The sequence below is a fragment of the Dendropsophus ebraccatus genome, chromosome 3, assembly GCF_027789765.1.
Source record: "Dendropsophus ebraccatus isolate aDenEbr1 chromosome 3, aDenEbr1.pat, whole genome shotgun sequence".
In the NCBI taxonomy this organism is placed as follows: domain Eukaryota; kingdom Metazoa; phylum Chordata; class Amphibia; order Anura; family Hylidae; genus Dendropsophus; species Dendropsophus ebraccatus.
In genome coordinates this window covers 148,977,071-148,994,956 of record NC_091456.1, presented here as the reverse complement: position 1 = coordinate 148,994,956, position 17,886 = coordinate 148,977,071, and the positions used below count along the sequence as shown (strand labels likewise).

The 17,886-nt window shown below is 39.2% G+C and overlaps 1 protein-coding gene and 1 long non-coding RNA gene across 9 annotated transcripts in view; one reads left to right on the top strand and one right to left on the bottom strand.

Annotated features, from left to right (window-relative positions):
- Window positions 1-6,911, top strand: part of LOC138786148 (uncharacterized) — a 46,140-nt gene extending 39,229 nt beyond the window's left edge. Inside the window, exon 3 of the long non-coding RNA XR_011362187.1 lies at window positions 6,433-6,911. This is a non-coding gene — a long non-coding RNA (uncharacterized lncRNA). The remainder of the gene's footprint in view (window positions 1-6,432) is intronic.
- ADGRV1 (adhesion G protein-coupled receptor V1) overlaps window positions 1-17,886 on the bottom strand; it is a 354,135-nt gene that overhangs the window by 122,394 nt on the left and 213,855 nt on the right. For 7 of the 8 annotated variants that reach the window (XM_069962903.1, XM_069962904.1, XM_069962902.1 and 4 more), the window contains 11 exons: window positions 17,171-17,342; window positions 16,512-16,647; window positions 14,615-15,450; window positions 13,771-13,888; window positions 12,496-12,667; window positions 11,163-11,405; window positions 10,073-10,480; window positions 8,421-8,605; window positions 6,679-6,925; window positions 2,094-2,233; window positions 359-519 (listed from right to left, as the gene is read on the bottom strand). In XM_069962903.1, coding sequence (XP_069819004.1) covers window positions 359-519; window positions 2,094-2,233; window positions 6,679-6,925; window positions 8,421-8,605; window positions 10,073-10,480; window positions 11,163-11,405; window positions 12,496-12,667; window positions 13,771-13,888; window positions 14,615-15,450; window positions 16,512-16,647; window positions 17,171-17,342 — 2,818 coding nt within the window. The remainder of the gene's footprint in view (window positions 1-358; window positions 520-2,093; window positions 2,234-6,678; window positions 6,926-8,420; window positions 8,606-10,072; window positions 10,481-11,162; window positions 11,406-12,495; window positions 12,668-13,770; window positions 13,889-14,614; window positions 15,451-16,511; window positions 16,648-17,170; window positions 17,343-17,886) is intronic. The other variant, XM_069962907.1, reaches the window with a different exon arrangement.

The following is a 17,886-nucleotide window of genomic DNA, read 5'->3' as shown; positions in this document are numbered from 1 at the left end:
GATTCAGCAGCCAGATAGCCTGAAATCATATATTGGAACCAGGCCGCAGTTCAAAAAAAAGGACTGTGGCACTTGCTTCCCGGCACCAACGCTGTTCTATTCATGTACAAAACTTAAAGTGAATGTACCTGATGGTACATTTGCTTTAAGACCAGGCTTAAACAAACCTTTTTGTGTCTGTATAATGGTCATAAGTTTTGGCCAACCATCAATCCAGTGATCCAAACTGACTTTATAGTGATCTTTGATGTTGTCAGACCGACTCATCATACCTGTTGTTGGGCTAGCACAAAAATGCGTTTCCTATTAAGTTTGTGTGAATCCAGGCCTATCTGTGTTACAGTATAAATATACTAACCAGAAATGCATATAAAGCCGGCACAAAAGAAGGCTTCATTGTAGGAGGAGAGCTTGTCAGTGTGAGCATACACAGCATAGGAGGACATATGTGTACAAGCACATTCCACATACTGAGTTGTGTCAGACACTACTCTGCAGTGCTGACCGTTTGACAGCCACCTACAAAACAAAATGTACAGCATCATTAACACTTCAAACAGAACCTGTACTTGTGAGCAAAAACTCCCGCATAGCCGATGTAGTTGTGAACAGCTGCAAACACTTAGCAGTCTTTAGATTCCAATGCATAAAATTGTGTACTGTGCTGAAAAATTCCTAGAAATTACCTGCTATAGCATTTAGCAAGAACTAAGCCTGACATAAATAATCCTTAAGCACTTTGGACTTGGTGAACCTGCCACATTTCTAGTATAGAATGAATGGTGACTGACCGATGACAGTGACACGAGAGCATGAAGATGCTGTTGACAAGACTCATTCCCATAGTGCGTGTCATTGAGTTTGCATAGCTCCAGGGTGGGGACTATTTTTGTTCACTTCAGCTTAGGAATACCAGTGTCTCAGCAAAACAGGATACTAATAAAATGCATGGGAAAGGCTGGATGCTTAAACATGTTGTCCCTGATGGGATATTCCCAGGAAAAAACATTTACCATCTATCCAAGTTCGATCTCTGGGGGCCTCCCTATTAGAGACCCCCCACTCAGGGCCTTATTTACCACTAGGCACCAGTGGTCTGGTGCCTAGGGCAGCACCTTGAAGGGGGGCAGCACCAGGGCGCAGGGGGAAGAAAACAACTTTTTTTTTTGTTTCTATCTTTTTAGTCTCCCACCTCCCATCCAGACTTGCCAGTAAATTTGGTGTCTTTTTGAGAGGGGGGGGGGGGGGGAGAGAGTATGGTGGTATTGGTCAGGTCTGGTATGGCGGTGTTATCCTGTCACAGTATGGCGGTATTGTTCAGGTCATGTTTTAAGCAGTTAAAAATCATGAAAGACTATGTTTCTACCTGTAGAGAAATGAGTGAACACATATTGGTTACCTCATGAGTGTCTGGTTTCGGCTGCATGCGGTGTCATACAGTAAATGTGGGAATGCGGCCTAAGACTGATCAGATATTAATATGATGTTCAGAAACTAGAAAATCATGATGGTACTTGGTGAGTGAAGATGGGGTGTCTGCAGGTTTAGTGCCTAGAGCGGTCGCATTTTAAAGCATGTACGTAACGTACGTAATGACGCTAATTGTACAGCCAATCACAGTAATGCCAGTAATGAACATGGCTACAACATTGCCCTTCTTTTCCCACATGTTCATTGGCTCTTTTAAATTGGTGAGAGGAAACTTAAGCAGTTCCGTACATCGCGACATAAACGTTTGCATGTTTGAATATGTTCAAAAATTATTATTATAACTATTTCGATCATCAAACAAATTGTTTGTGAACACAAACAATTAGCGTCATGTTCGTACAAACATAATTGCTCATCTCTAGTTGAGACCCCCATATATATGTAATCTGTATTATTATTTTTTAAGAGACAGGTACCCTTTAATCAATCTATCTATCTATCTATCTATCTATCTATCTATCTATCTATCTATCTATCTATCTCCTATCTATCTATCTATCTATGTATCTCTCTCATATCTATCTATCTATCTATCTATCTATCTATCTATCTATCTATCTAATCTAGAATCAAAAGAAAAATCTTTTAATATAAAACGATACCTTTCTGATGCCTGGTTCCACAGAAGACAAAGTGACATCCGAGGAATAATACGACCATTAGCTGTATTAATTCTGTAGACAACCTCATTGCTATCAGTGAGGACGTAAGAGGTGTTACTGTTCAAACTCACTGATAAAATCTGCCAAGATCAACAAAAACAAAAAACAATTAGAGAAATGTAAGAAAAATGTCAATTTAACGGATGTTGTCGAGAATAAACATTCAGCTACATTCCATGTAATGCGATTATAAAACTATTTCTATCAAGCTCATACGTTCAGGTCATAGTAATGCCAGTCTAGGGTGCCAAAAATAGGATCTTGTTTGGTAAGGACCTCAGACTACAGCTGTTTCATCCATCATTGTGCCAACTGACTGCCATTGGTTTTACTAAGTGGGCAGCAATAAATCTTGGTGACAGAATCCTGGCTCTGAAGGGTCTATATTTGACTCAAAGTGGTTGTTCTCAATGTTACAAATGACTTAATAGCAGGAAATGCATTAAAAACTTCACCTGTTGAATTCTACCCCATCCAAGCATTAATGCTTTGGTGGTGTCTGATGACTTTTATTTCCTGCACTGACCTGCTGTATGGCAATGTAATTTTGCAGCCAGTCACTGGCCACAGCAGTGTTACTAGCATGTAAGGCACAAGGCTACTGCCACCAGTGTAGTGGTCATGTAAATGCATGGCATGTCATTGCTGCAGGAAAATAAAGACTAGCCGACCCCACTGAGGTATCAGCAGCTTGGACGGTGTGTTATGGTTGTTGTTGTTTTTTTTTTTTAATATAGCTTTTCCTGCAGCATAGTTAGAGGGAACCTGTCAAATTCAAGATACATTTGTAGGGCAGGAGGTGCTGAGCAGATTAACACAAATGTTTGTAGAAAAGGATTCAGTATAACTAATATATATATACGACTCTTAATCAAATATATAACGACTCTTAATCAAAACCACTTCTCGCTCTGGGGTTAGGAGTCTAGTGATCGGTCCTAAGCTGTAATGTTAGTACATACAGTCTTAGGCTATGTTCACACAACGTATATTTTTGTAAAACCACGGCCGTTGTACAACGGCCATGATTATTACGAGAATATACGTTACCATGTCTTCTATGGGATCCCGGCCGGAGCATATACACATGGTATACGCTCCGGCCAGGATCCCTAGCGGCACCGCAAACAACTGACATTTCAGTTTTCTGAGGCCGCTATTCATTGAATAGCGGCCACAGAAAACCATATCAGGGCACACTGTGGAGCGAGGGGCTCCGGCCGCACGCTCCATAGTGTGCAGTGGGGAGTTCTGATGCTGGCGCGCACGGATGAGCCCGCATCAGAACTTTGCGGCTGCAAAGATCATCCAGCCAGTAATGCAGTACTGGCCAGGATGACCTTTAATGAGACCGACTGTTCTGTGACCCAGCCGGGTCATAGAACGGCCGGTCTCTTACATAGCATGGTGGCTCAGCGGTTAGCACTGTAGCCTTGGGGTCCTGGGTTCAAATCCCACCAAGGGCAACATCTGCAAAGAGTTTGTATGTTCCTCTGGGTACTCTGGTTTCCTCCCACACCCAAAAACATACATATAGGTGAAACGCTGCGGAATCTCTAATTAGGACCGCCCTCTGGACTCTAAGACTAAAATGAGCATAGGTTGTGTATGTGTATCCGCTCAGCTTCACCTGCTTTATAACATGCTGCCAACAGGTTTGACTGCATTTTCAACATTACTTAAAAGTTTATTAAGTTAATAAACCTCTGGTCAACCAGACCTGGGTATTGTACGGTCAGGGGGACACATCTGTCCGCTAACTAGCACTGACCGGCTCGCATCAGAGCTTCTGTACCGCTCAATCAATAATAAATAATACTGCAGCATATATCAGACTGGCCCTCGAAAACCATTCTGATTTCTCATGTGACCATATGGGAAAATGAACTGCCCACCCCTCATCTAAACCATCAGAGCTACAATACTGATAAAGTTCTAATCCCCAGTATTATGACTCCATTAGCCAGCACTCTTCAGATCACTTCCTGGACCCTTTTAAGTGTGTTGGTGAGAAAGCTCATAACCAAGTTCTGCCAATCCTAATTTTTTAGGCTTTTAAAAAAACTTATGGAACATAATATAAATCTAAACTGTATAACTGTTAACATTGTTCCATCAGCATCCCCACCATGCACGGCTAATAAACTTTGTCTCACATTCTGAGATATCTTAAGATTTTCCTATTACTGTAACTGTTGCCATGTAAGTCAATGGGTTTCTATGGCACGAAAAATATTTTGCTGCTTGTCACATGTGCAAAGTTAATGTACTGCCCTTCTATAACAAGTCAAGTATTTTTAGGCAAAACCTTTTAAAACATTGAATTATATGTTAACTAGGAATAGTATGTGACTGAGTAACTATCAGGGGTTATAAACATGCTTGTTAACACTTTAACAAATAAGGACAGATTTCAATTACTTTTCATTAGGTTATAGGGGGGATTTTATGAGAAAAAAAGGTGAAAAGTGAACAACAACATTGTGCAAAAATATTTTACATTTCTTATTTCTATGCTGACATTACAGGCCCCAAGCCAGACGCTGTACTACTTAGCGGTTCTGATGACATTTCCTGTCATATGTATCAAAATACTAGAAGTTACTCAAAACGAGTCAGATTCCAGACTTTTTTAGCTGTTACTGTCAAGTTGTTTGTTATTGGCAAGCCAAACCATTTTATCTTTGCATTACCCAATATATGGATGAAAATTTTTTATCCACCCAAACAAATAGAACTACCAGTAATAAATCTAGTTAATATTGATAAAGATGTAGATACATGTAAATAATAATATAGGTGAAGATGAATGAAATGTAGCAATTGATAAAAAGAAACGGAGATTAAGATATAGATTACATTTGACTCGAGCACTTAACCAGGTGCCCCCTGCTTGGCAGAGCGGAGGGTACCTGGTTAACTTAAAGTGACAGTCTGGCCCCTAGGGGATTATGTTAACCTGCATCCCACGAAGAAGAAGAAGCTGAAGCACTACCCATTTGTAGCAGTAGTATAGTTTATTCACAAAACCAAGCCATCTGATGTGAACACAGAACGGGCAACAGCTGTTTCATACATCACAGTGTGCTTCTTCAAAGCAGTGGGGATCTTTTCGTGTGAAATCCTGGTTTAGGGTCTGGGAGTGGTGTGGAGTGATGCCGGGATCCTCTTCTCATGCAATATTGGATTAAGTTAACCCCCTGGGGGCCAGACTGTGCTCTGTTGGGGGACTGAAATCATACTTAGCACTCCAGCCTATTAGCTTATGTCTTTACTGTTGCCACTCAGGTGTCCCGCCTTAGCCACTGATTGGCTGACATGCAAAAGTGAGGATATAAGCTAATAGGCTGGAGAGCTAAGTATAATTTTCAACCCCCCAACAATTCTTTTCTTTTTTTATTTGTAGATAAATGTAGATATTGATAAAGGTGGTTGTATTTACACAAGGTCTCAATGACGTCACTGCATATTATAAGGTGTATGGGGGCCACCCGAATCTCCACTAACAGATGATAGAATTTTACTTGTCTACGCCTTTGTTCTCAGAGGGTTAAGCTGGTGCCAGAGCAGTCTGGCTGTAGCTTACCCCTCCCTATAAGGAACTCACAGACGTTCGCATATGGGAGAGAAAACAGTTTGGCCAACAGCTAATTAAAGGGCTACTGTAAATGTACCTTTAGTAGAGCTAGCTTTTGGCTCATACATATCAATAGATTATATTCTGCACACAAGTTATATACTTAAAGGTGTTTTTCAGATATTTAAGGGTATTCCCAAAAAAACTACTGTAACTTGCCCCGTATACACAGGATTGAGGACAAGTAAGAGATAGACCTCTGTACCCATGGCGATCTGCAGCTACTTTGTTTTGAATAGAGCCGCGGGTACGGCACATTACCCACAGCTCTTTTCATAACTATGGAGTCATTGGAAAGAACCGAGTGCTGTACTCATCTCTCTCTGGCGGCTTTATTAATTCTCTATGGAGCTACTAGAGAGAGCAGAGTACAGCATTTGGCTCTTTCCAATAGGCTCCATAGGAATGAATTGAGCCGCGGGTCACGTGCCATTGTCTCTATTTAGGGGGGATCGCCAGGGGGTATAGAGGTCAGACTCTTACTTGTGTATAGTGGGCAAGTTAGTTTTTCTGGAAATACCCCTTTAAACCAAGTGTTTACCTTCTTCTGTATGTAATGGCCATATCTAGATGGAGGACCTAATGGACACGTCATTCTCTTTATTTACACAATCTCTAATAGTTTTGCGTTTGTTCTCACAGATAACATGATGAACACCCATATTTAACAGACATTTCCACAGCTAAAGTCCTCAGCTATAAATAAAGCTTGTAACCAATGGCTCTTCTGGAACGGTGAAGTTCATTGTATCATGATTCCAGGAAGAATGCAATGTATCTGGCATGAGAGTAAAAATAAACAGACAAAGCATTGCAGGCTTCTGCCATAGAGCACATCACAAGGTGGGAGGGGGCAAACAAGACTTGTCCTATAACTGTTTGGATTACCTTGTTATTTAATGCACTCTCTTGTCCTCCTGTTAGAAACCATTGCTGGCTGCTATATTCAATGAATTGCAAAAATCTACAGCCTTCATCTGCAGTTGTATTTACAGGAAATGTTGCCAGAACTCTTTCAGGGAGCTGGATAGAATCGCCATTTGTTCCATCAAACTTGTGTCCATTAATTTGCTGTGGGTACCAGTGAAAGGCACTTATAGAAATATAAGGGCATGTGTCAAAATGAGTCTTCCCTCTGGTGAAATAAAATATGTTTGTATTAGGATCTTTGTCATGACACGTGTCATCAAATATCAGATTTTTTCAGAAAAAACATATATTGATATTTTTTTTTTTCTCTAAAAGAATCTGATATTTGAGATACATATTTTTTTCTAAAAGAATCTGATATTTGAGATATATATATATATATATATATATATATATATATATATATCTACTGATTGGCAGGTGTCTGTCTATACTGTGTACATATACTATGTATAGGCAGACAGCTGTTAATAAGCATCTGGAGGGTACATACAGCACAAAGCTCATTCTCCTGCATATTAGGAGAACGGGGCTGTGCAAAATTAAGCAAGTAATACACCATTCTGTTAAGCAATCTTGTCACTTATGCTGTCCTCACTTAAAGCAGCACAAACCTAGTAACATATTCCTTTTAAATGTGGGAAAAACTAAATCTTATAGACCACAGTGTATGCATGCAGTCCACTGTTACTGTTTCAAATGTGAAAATCCAGATACTTTACAGAGGGCAGAAAATATTAGTCAAATATAGTAGATATATTTCTTACAGAAGTGAATGGATTTAGAAAAATCATAAAATATGTAATATTACAGTATACAACACTATACCAAACATGATTCAACATATCTAACATGTGATAAGGTTTAACTACAGGGAGAAATAACAGCCTGACTGTAAAAGCCAACCTAATACTATCTCCATAATATAACAATGTGCAGAAGATGACAGACTAACAGATTTGCATTGAAAGGTTCTATCAACATCCTGTGAGCATTAAGAATTTCCAGGCTTTCCTAAACATATGGGAACACAGTCAGGAAATGATAAGCTGCAGAATGCTGACTCATGAAAACTCCAGGAGACCTCTGTTACTGCCTCCAAAGCTTAAACAGAAATCACATAAAAAGGGCAAACATTTATACAGATAAGGTCAATGCAACAACTGTAAGTGATAATAGAGCCTTATTATTTCTATTGGTCAATCAGATACAATTGATCAGGTTGGATGACGCACAGAACTACATAAGATAATGATACATATAGAAATATATTGTGGATGACAAATGCAGCAAGAATTCTCAATGGAAAAGTGTTAGTCACATAAAGTATTAGGTATAAGCACACAGCTATAGTTAAACACAGCTGTAGTTAAACCTTTAATGTTATATGGTGCGTTAATACAATGGCCATAGAATAATATATATTGGAATCATTTATAGCAAAAAAAAAAAAAATTATATTCCATCCCATACATCTGAATGGAGTTACTTCCACATAATGTACGTGGATTTTCACAAACCCCATTCAGATGTAGGGAAGAGATGTTAAAATTTCTAGAATTCTAGACGGAAGGTAATAAGCTTCATGGACTGTTCCTAGAATATGCAAAGTATGCTGGACCTGCATGTATTCTGCCTTTCTATATAAGCAAGACAGGTAAAAAAAAAGAAAAACAAATGTTCATTCTATAATATTTTACCGTATGCTCTGAGAACCACAGGTGACTCCAGCAAGGAGGGAGAAGGCATACACTTCAGCAACTTTAATCAATGGGCTATATCCACGTGTGTCCAGGCGGTCCGGGTTAGCAAGACTACAGAGTATGTCATAAAACAGAATGCGGCTCTCTTCACTCAGTACCTGTCTTTCCCCATCACTTGTTACCTGTCAAGGAACAAAAAATATTCATTCATTATAAGTTTGACAGGTCCGCTCAATACTATTCATCATTTATTCAGATCTCCTGGAAATAGACGTATTCAAATTATCGGAACTTCAAAACTGTGGAATTACAATTATAAAACCAAATCCTCTCAAAGGATGTCATTAAAGGAGAAGTTCAGCGATATAAAAAAAAATTATCAGCTGGCAGGGGGTAACATAATAAACAATCACTACTTACCTCACAGGCCCCGGAACCCCGCCAGAAGGCATTTTCCTCCCAGTTCCGATGTTCTCATGACTCGGGGGGAAAATACCTGACTTGGCTGATAGATTGCCCCATCAGCGAATCAGTAACTGCAGCAGTGTCCTGTCCCAGTCACTGACTGGCTGAGCGGGCTGTCCATCAACCGGTTAGGACTTTGCAGCTTAAGGAGATGCCGCAGCCTGGAGGGAGTCCTGGAGCAGTGAGACAGCACTGCAAAGGCATAGGGAGAGGTGAGTACTGATTGTTTAATCCAAAAGACCATAAGGTTTAAAAATTGAAGAATCAAATTACATAAATGCATAATATGCTTGTTGTAAACTATGGTAGTTCCCATTTTGCGTTACTTCCAACTGTTTTCCAATTTATCCGACTCTTGGACTGCAACCTAAATCACTCTCATTTTTCCCTCTATGTGATAGCCAATGTAAGACCTAGCATTTTGTAAATTATTTCATTTACTAAAAATCACTCTATACAACAGAAGAACAGAGGGGCAATCTGCAACAAAGCCAGGACACAGCTTGATTGATTGATTGATTGATGGATATTGCAGATTGTAGAATCCAAATCACTTTGACTCTGCTGGTACTTTATTCCATGTTCTGCCTCTATGATGAGAATGCCATTGATACTAAGTAAGTCTCCTTTTTTGTATGTGCGGGGGATGGAAGGCCCTAAGAAAAATATAATTTTTTAGGGTGTAATGTTAACAATATAATAGTGCATCCATAAAGCAGCATTTAAGCTTTGAGAAGATATACTGTATGTGAATCCAGATTTCCATCATGAAGATTTAAGGGGTTATCCAGGATTAGGGAATAGCTGCTTTCTTCCAGAAATGGCACCGCTCTTGTCCATACCAGTCTGTGTGTGGTATTGCAGCTTGGTTCCCCTGAAACTAATAGAACCCTGTAATACCAAATACAACCTGGGGACAGGTGTGGTGCTTTTTTCTAATCTTGGATAACCCCTTTAACTAATGGGAATCATCATTTATTTGTCCACCTGTAAAAGACTAGTAATATAACTGCTATCTATAAGTAATCTAAATTTTAGAAAGACAGTACAAAGTAAATGTAAATCTATATGAACACTAATAGCCACAAAAATGTGTATGCAAATAGAATTATCACAGGCAAAATCAAAGTAGTGTTAATGACCAGTATTATATCATGGGATTACATTGTACATTTGCATTTTACCTTCTCCAGGATACTTATTGTGGCACCAAGTTGTTCTTGTGTGAATTCAGCACCTGCCTTATTGTTGAGGGTCTGGAGAACCCTGTTTACAATGACTTCATCGTAGGGTTGCTGGAGCTGATCAAGTAACCCCCAGGTAGACTGAGAAGAGGAGTCTGACACAATGGTGATGTTGGCAGTCCCATATAGCTTATCTATTTTGGCACCTCCTGTGGGGTTCACAAGTAAAACCTGAACACGCTTTGGATAGGGATTGAGTGATGCCGTTTCTGGTGTAAGGGTGACATCCAGAACAATATTTTTTTGCCCTGGTTCAAAGGTAAGTTTCCCCTCTGAGCTTACAAAATCCTGTCCCGCGACAGCCGGATAGATCACTGTATGTCCAATCACTTCAGGTCTATTTAGTTCCTTAAACACAAATGAATATAAAATTGTTACATATTATGCTACACAAAGCTATATGTTCTGGCCATTACACTGCCCCAGTTCATATAATTTATAATGGGAATACTTAGAATTGGGATTTTGGTTGTAGATCGGCTGATCTCATGCTGACTGGTGCTCTTTTGCGGCTGCTTGTTGGGCAATGTAAGAGAACCCGTACTGTAAATCTTGACCAAATCTGTGACCCCTATGGAATTCATACATTGCAACCCATACAGACACATTAAATGATAGCAGATGTATTTTATTTGGTCTAGCAGTTGGGGCTGTAGGCTATAGCTGGCCTTCCTGGTAAAGACTAATGTGGCAGAATGTGCTTACAGAAGTTACAGTCACCTTTAGTCCTACAGTAAACCATGTTACCATAGTCAAATCTACAAACTTATTTCCAAAGTAATATACAGAGTAATTTTGCAATATGGACCTAATAAAAAAATACCATAGATGATACCTCAAAGAGATTGCAGGAAGTAAGGGGAAAAAAGGTTTCAATTGGGGCCATAGTACACTTTATCTATGGAATAAACTAGGGATCAAGGCTTAGGGAAATATATGATACAGTTATAAATCTAAATCTCCTCATCTCAAGCAATTTCTTTACAATACAGTTATATATCACGTAATAAATCAATATGTTCCAACTCACCATAATAATATATGTAAAAGAAATAGACTGGGATGAGTTAGGTTGTCTGGATACTTGCAGGCTGATTAAAGTCGTTTTCTTGTGCGCTACGGCCACTCGAGATCCCAAAGCAAAGAATATCAGGCCCCGCGGGGAGTCACTCTCAATGATTAGTATTTTGGCAAACCGAGTGCTGCCGTTTATTAACGCACCAGCACTTACGTCATACAGTTCAATGAAGAAATAGGCCTCAAATTCAGGCACCTGGGACAGCAAACATATATAGTTATTTTTTCCAATAAAATGTAATAAATCGGGGAGAGATCATTTCCAGTCTGACAAACCTTCTTATCAGCTAGATGGCCTTGCCATGATTGGTTGCAATAGTCATGTGACTTGACATCTTAGTGGACATGATGTCACTGCCAGAAGGACTACCCTAAGCAGGGAGAAAGCTCCTGGCCATGGCAACAGAAACTATTTTTTTCAAGAGACCAAGTACATTTAAAATATTTTTATTTGGAACAGTCAAGAGGGTTTTCTGAGCTGTGATCTCACAAAATTCCTTCAATAACCTTCCAGTAGATTAGCTATTGCAAATAATAGAGCAACTTGCTATCATTATAGTTTGTTTCCCTTATCGTGCACCTAAATTCCCTGGCAAAGCCAAAGTGGTTTGTGTCGCTCTCCTGCCACTCAGCACTGGTTTCCCTCCCAAGATAAACCCTTTATGCTGTTATATTAGAGTATGCTGTATATGTGCACAGCTTATAGCCCCAGAATCCGCCAATTTCATAAGGACTACTAGAACTGAGGTAAGTATGGCAAGTTATTGCTCATTCTCCACAGACATAACATATACAGAATGAAATAGCTTTCTAGGAGGCTACTGGAACGCTGATATAACCTAACCTTTGTAGGTTCCACACCGCTTGTTTTCAGATTACTAGACTATACATGTGAATTGGGTTTTGAAACTTTTTGCAGAGGAAGTATCTGTTCACCCTAAATGTTTGCACCCTACTAGAGAAGGCCAGTAATTTGGGAGTTAAATTGTGACCTAATAGGAACAGGAAGCAATTTAAATGATGACAAGCTATGAACAGTGCTGTGGAATAAGTTGGCTCAATATAAATAAAGGAATAATAATAATTAGTATTATTTTCTTAGAAATCAGAGAATGCTTCATGCCATATAAACGCACATTTTAAAATATCTTAGAAATGTAATCCACCATACATAAAAGGTGTAAAAGAAAGGTTTAACAATTCCTAGTGTTAACAATGTTCCAGGAACTCTGTGCTGAACTCTGTCCTCCCACGAAATTAGCCTTCATTGGTTTCTCAGCACTGACCTTGTCGTCTTTCACTTCCACAGTAATATAGCATTGTGTTTGTCCAGCAGTGCAGATGGTATATCCTGATACTGCCTGCAGTTCATTAACCAGGCTCACATCATCCCTGGAAAGTTCAACTGAAGTTTTATTAAAGGTGGCACGCCAATAGATCTTCACGTCTTCAAATGCCCTAAAGTAAAGAAATCTACATTTGACCAAGAAAACTGAAAAAAGACAATTTAGAGTAACATGAAATCAAAACTATTATGTCGATAAAAAAAAAGAAAAAGACTGGAGAGATGTTGTTGGTCTTATCCCATACACCTTAGACCCGTAAACTTATGTTGGTTTAACCAGCCAGCATAAGGTGTATAGGACTGTCTAGAACAACCACCAACAGATCATGTCAGTGGTGATGGGGGTTAGCCGTGTAACAAGTAACAGCGAGAGAACTCTCTACATAGAGGACGCAGGAATGCTCGGTCATGCTAAACGGTCCTGTGTAATGGGAGGATGGGAGGCAGGCGGGAGATACTGTATAACTGTGATACACATTTCTGAATATAGCCTTCCCGACAGCATGTAATAAATCACTGAAAACTCACTTTTCTGCTTCTTTTCAGTGATATACACAATTTTTTGTAGTGAGATATAAAGTCTAGGTGTAACCTCACCATGGGTAATGCCAAGCAGGTGCATAAACACTAGCCCACATAAAAGATGGAGGTATTCTATAGCAGAGATGAGCGAACCTCGAGCATGCTCGAGTCCATCCAAACCCGATCGTTGGGCATTTGATTAGCGGTCGTTGCTAAAGTTGGATAAAGCTCTAAGGTTGTCTTGAAAACATGGATACAGCCAATGACTATATCCATGTTTTCCACATAGCCTTAGGGCTTTATCCATTTTCAGCAGCCACCGCTAATCAAATGCCGAACAATCGAGTTGTGGACTGCAGACTCTCACTGATGGACCTAAATTCACACCCTAAGGCGATAAAATATGTTTTATTGCCTTAGGATGTGAAATTAGGTCCGTCAGTGAGAGTGTACAATTTCTGTATTACATAAATATTATATAAAGGTGGCTGCTATTAAGAACAGCTGCAGTATTTAGCTACATTAATTCTGTACTGCAGTTGTATTCACAATGTTTGGCTCTTAAAATTGTGTAACTGTGAGTGAATACCACTGAAAATACATTACAATAAGAACATTGCAATCATTACAACAATCACTTGTAGTCCAAAAATGTGGACAGACATTATTTTTTAAAATCATAAAATGTTCCAACCTGTTTACTTGTCTTGATACTATTAACTTAGTTGTCCTATCCAAAGAGTCTTCGTCAAGCACAAGGCCATCTATTGACTCCAGAGAGAAGCCCAAGATGCCATTTTGTATATCATTTCCTAAAATATGAAGTAGGCCCATTATTCACAATGCATCAGTCTTTACCTGAGTGTATGTCAGAGGAAAACAGAATTCTGTATGGTTTGATTAGGGTGACTACGGGAACGTGCCGTCACTTAGCGGGGAAAGACAGCCATCTATCTTGATCATTAACTATGTTCATCATTATCAATAGATGGCTGCCTTTCTCCACTAAGAGACAGCACTGATTTCATTACCATTTTTATGATTTTCAGAAGTTGGCATTGGTTCTATATAGATGGCATTCTATATTAACTGCGCCATTCTCCTCTGCATGCCAAACCTTAAAAGTATTCTCCATAAAACATTACAGTACATCATGGGGATGTTTAGACTGGAGGTGCAAGGACTTCTGGTGCCCTCATACATGCTCCAGGACTAATATAAAGCAATATCAGAATGCAATGTGCAAAACATGTATATGACATTAGAAAGATTTAGTAGTGTAGTTTCCATGTAAAAAAAAACATGCAATTAATGGCTGTGTGACCATACCCTCATGGTAACATGTCAACTTGCTGAGATGGCTAACCACAAAACTGAAGTGTGCTCCAGCGAGTCCATGATATGGATGGATACCAGAATATTACTTCCACATTTGAATAAAGGATATAGGTAGAGGTTCAGAAATTCTGTAGACATAAATTACTCTTTTCTAAACATTTTTCATAAATGTAATATACAATATAATGTAAAAACACTACCTTGAATAAAAATGGCTGAAAATGATGAATATCCACTCTCATCTTTACCGTCCATTATCTGGGCTCCTCCTTGGGGATTTGTGAGAAATACATAGAACATTTCCATACCCTCAGGTTCCTCATCATCTATAATCCTCAGTGAGACTTCCGTTTCACTCTGTCCATCCAGCAGTGTAATAAGCATAGCCTGAGCATCAAAGTCCATGTCTTCAGTAGCCCATGAAACATTTCTTGACCCATGGCTATGTTCAAAAGGAAGTCCCTGTAGACCATATTGTGCTTTACGAGCTCCGAAAGTTGTAAGCATGACTTGAACAATGCCGCTAGAACCTTGGGTGCGCTTGATGTGAATGGTGACAAGGTTTAGTGCACTAAGGTTTGAGTCTTCATCTATATATGTAATTGCAGGTCCAATGCTTAAGACCCCAGACATGAAATCATTTGCTAAAATTTTTATAGTTGAAAGCCTAAAGTCAGGATGTAATCGTGGGCCATCATGGTAAACATTAATACTTTCCACCGAGGTTAGGTTCATGTAAAATAGTTCATCAGCTTCATACTTTTTATCATCGATTATGGAAACTTGTATTTCGGAACTTGTTTGATAGCTTTCAAATATCACTTCTCCAACATCAATGGGTACATAATCTTCTTTTGGTTTGGCACTTCCTGAAATGGTTTGAAAAGTAACTCTTGTTTTATTGCCATGGAAACCATACAGCCGCTGAACGTGTAGTGACACTGTATGGTTGTCTTCTTGCACGACAATGTACGTGGAATTTGGTGAAAACTGAAAAACTCCCATTGGTTCAAATTCTGCAAAAGTGAAACCCTGTCTACAAAAAAAAAAAAAAAAAAAAAAAGAAGAAGAAAATGAGATGAAGAGTATGAGTTAACTAAATAAATAGATTATATCCCCAAACTGTGCTATAAAAAGTATGAGACAGCTCTTATTTTACCTATGTAGTTACCTTCTATTCATGGTGGCCAAAGAGAATTCAGTAGCGGGAAAGTAGCACAAGTTTCGTTATGGGGCAGTAGCATAGTTAATCAAGGGGGTAGTGTTACAGTTCGATATGGGGACAGTGGCACAATACATTAGGAGGACAGTGGCAAAAAGTGGCACAGTTCATTAGAGGTAGAATTCTGACTGTTCAGTAGGGAGGCAGTGGCACATTGGGGGGGGGTCCAAAATATATATTTTTATACCCTATCAAGGGACAGAGCTGAAGGGTGAGCCATTGGCTTTACAGTATTTGCAGCCTACATGATACCACCATAAAGCGCTCATAAAACCATTTAAAAAATTATATTCTCTTAGATCCCTGTAATGCCTACATTCTATAACAAGTTAAAATGAAAACATACAAAAACACAGAAAAATGCAACAGCTCATCGCAATGGCAAGATACAGACCAAACACAAATATGAAAATCACTAAAAGCAGCCCCCCCAACTGCAAAAAAAATCTCCATAAAAATAATGAGGCTCTTGGTTACCATTTGCAAGTAGTGTAAACCATCCCACCAATGATAAGGTGGCCTCATGCTCGGGAAGGACCTAGACTGTACTATGGCCTTTCCATGGCATATAATAAGCCTATACTCTGGGCATACATCCAACTAATACTGGCAAAAATAATAACCACCTGGGTGGGATGGGTGGAGAGCATGATCAAGTAGAGGCAGCCACTCCCCCCATCAGGAACACAGAAAAAACACAAGTTTTGTCAGCTCTCCTAGAACACCAGGAGCACGTTGCTATGGCTGAAATTGCAAACACACAAAAACACAGAAAAATGCAACAGCTCACCGCAATGGCAAGATACAGACCCAATACAGATATGAAAATAACTAAAAACAGCCCCCCAACTGCTTCTGTCTAGTGTGTCTCTTACTTCAAACGTGCTCCGCTGGGTACGTTGCTACTTAGTCCGGTTAGCTGCAATGCAAAACCTTCTGGCCCACTAGCATTTGCCTCCAAGTACAAGGGAATTAATTTTCTGTTTTCTCCATGCTTAAAGTCAACAACACCTAGCAAAGGATAGAATGATCTTGTCACAACGATCGAATACATTATGGAAAAAAAAAAGTTATATATGATCTAATGACTTACAAAAATATTCATACTGTTTAGTTTTGTCAACCAATGACTGATTTAGTATTTGTGGAGATGAGTCCAGGAGCTATCTCTAGCAGGTCCAGGTCAATTCACATTGAAGCTGATGATGGTACTCCTTGCCTTACTGCTTATACGCACTTAATTGTGGGGTACCATCCACAGCTTTATAGGCCCAATGTTTATACACCTGAAGCCACTGGAAAGTCCTGAACTAAGCTCAGGTAAAGTAAATGTTAATAAATCTAGAACATGGGAATTGATATAATTAGGCAGCTCTGAGATGCTAAACCTCAGCTGCATGAGGGAGGTTTAGTGGTTCCAAATGTGGCGACAGGTTCTCTGTAAATAAAGTTTTCTTTTCTTTAGTTTTGCTGTACTTAGTAGTAATAGTTCAGCCATAGAACAGGGAAATGACAACATTGAGAAATGACTCACCAGACTCAGGGGTAAGTTTACCAAGACGGATGTTCTTTGGCATGAGTCCAGTGGGATATCCAGTTTTCCAATTTACAGTAACAGCTCCATAAGACCCTGCTCTGTATATAACAGCATGGCCCATGCCTGATGTGATATTTGTAAGTCGAAAAGTGACAGATTCAAAACCAACCTAGATCAAGAACGACATTAAGTGTTTACGTTAGCATCAGAAGTATTTCCACCCCTAGTGCATATATTGATTTATTCCATACAGTGTTCCTCAGCTGATACAGCATAGAAGCCAAGAAAAATGACATGAACTGAATCTTTATTTGTGATTGTAAACAGTTCGAACATAATTTCTGATGGTACATGCTTCCTTAGGAGGTCTTGGAAAAAGTAAGCTTTAAAGGAAAACCCATACCTTAAAAGGAAACAGGTCATCACAACAATGGCCTATTATTTAAATCAAGATCTTATGTTAAATTGTTAAACAAATGATAAACATTTTTTATTCATTTTTTATATTTTATTTTTTATGTTATATAATAATCCTGGAATCATGCAGTTCTCACTCTGATCACTAAGCTTGGCACTAGGGGAGTAGCGTGTCTCCTTGAAGAGACTGCCAAACTGGCATGTGGAGTTGTACAAGCTTTGTAATGCTTAATGGGAATAAAATGTGCAAACTATCCAATTTCAAGATGGAAAAGAAATTGCTCTACAGTGCCAAT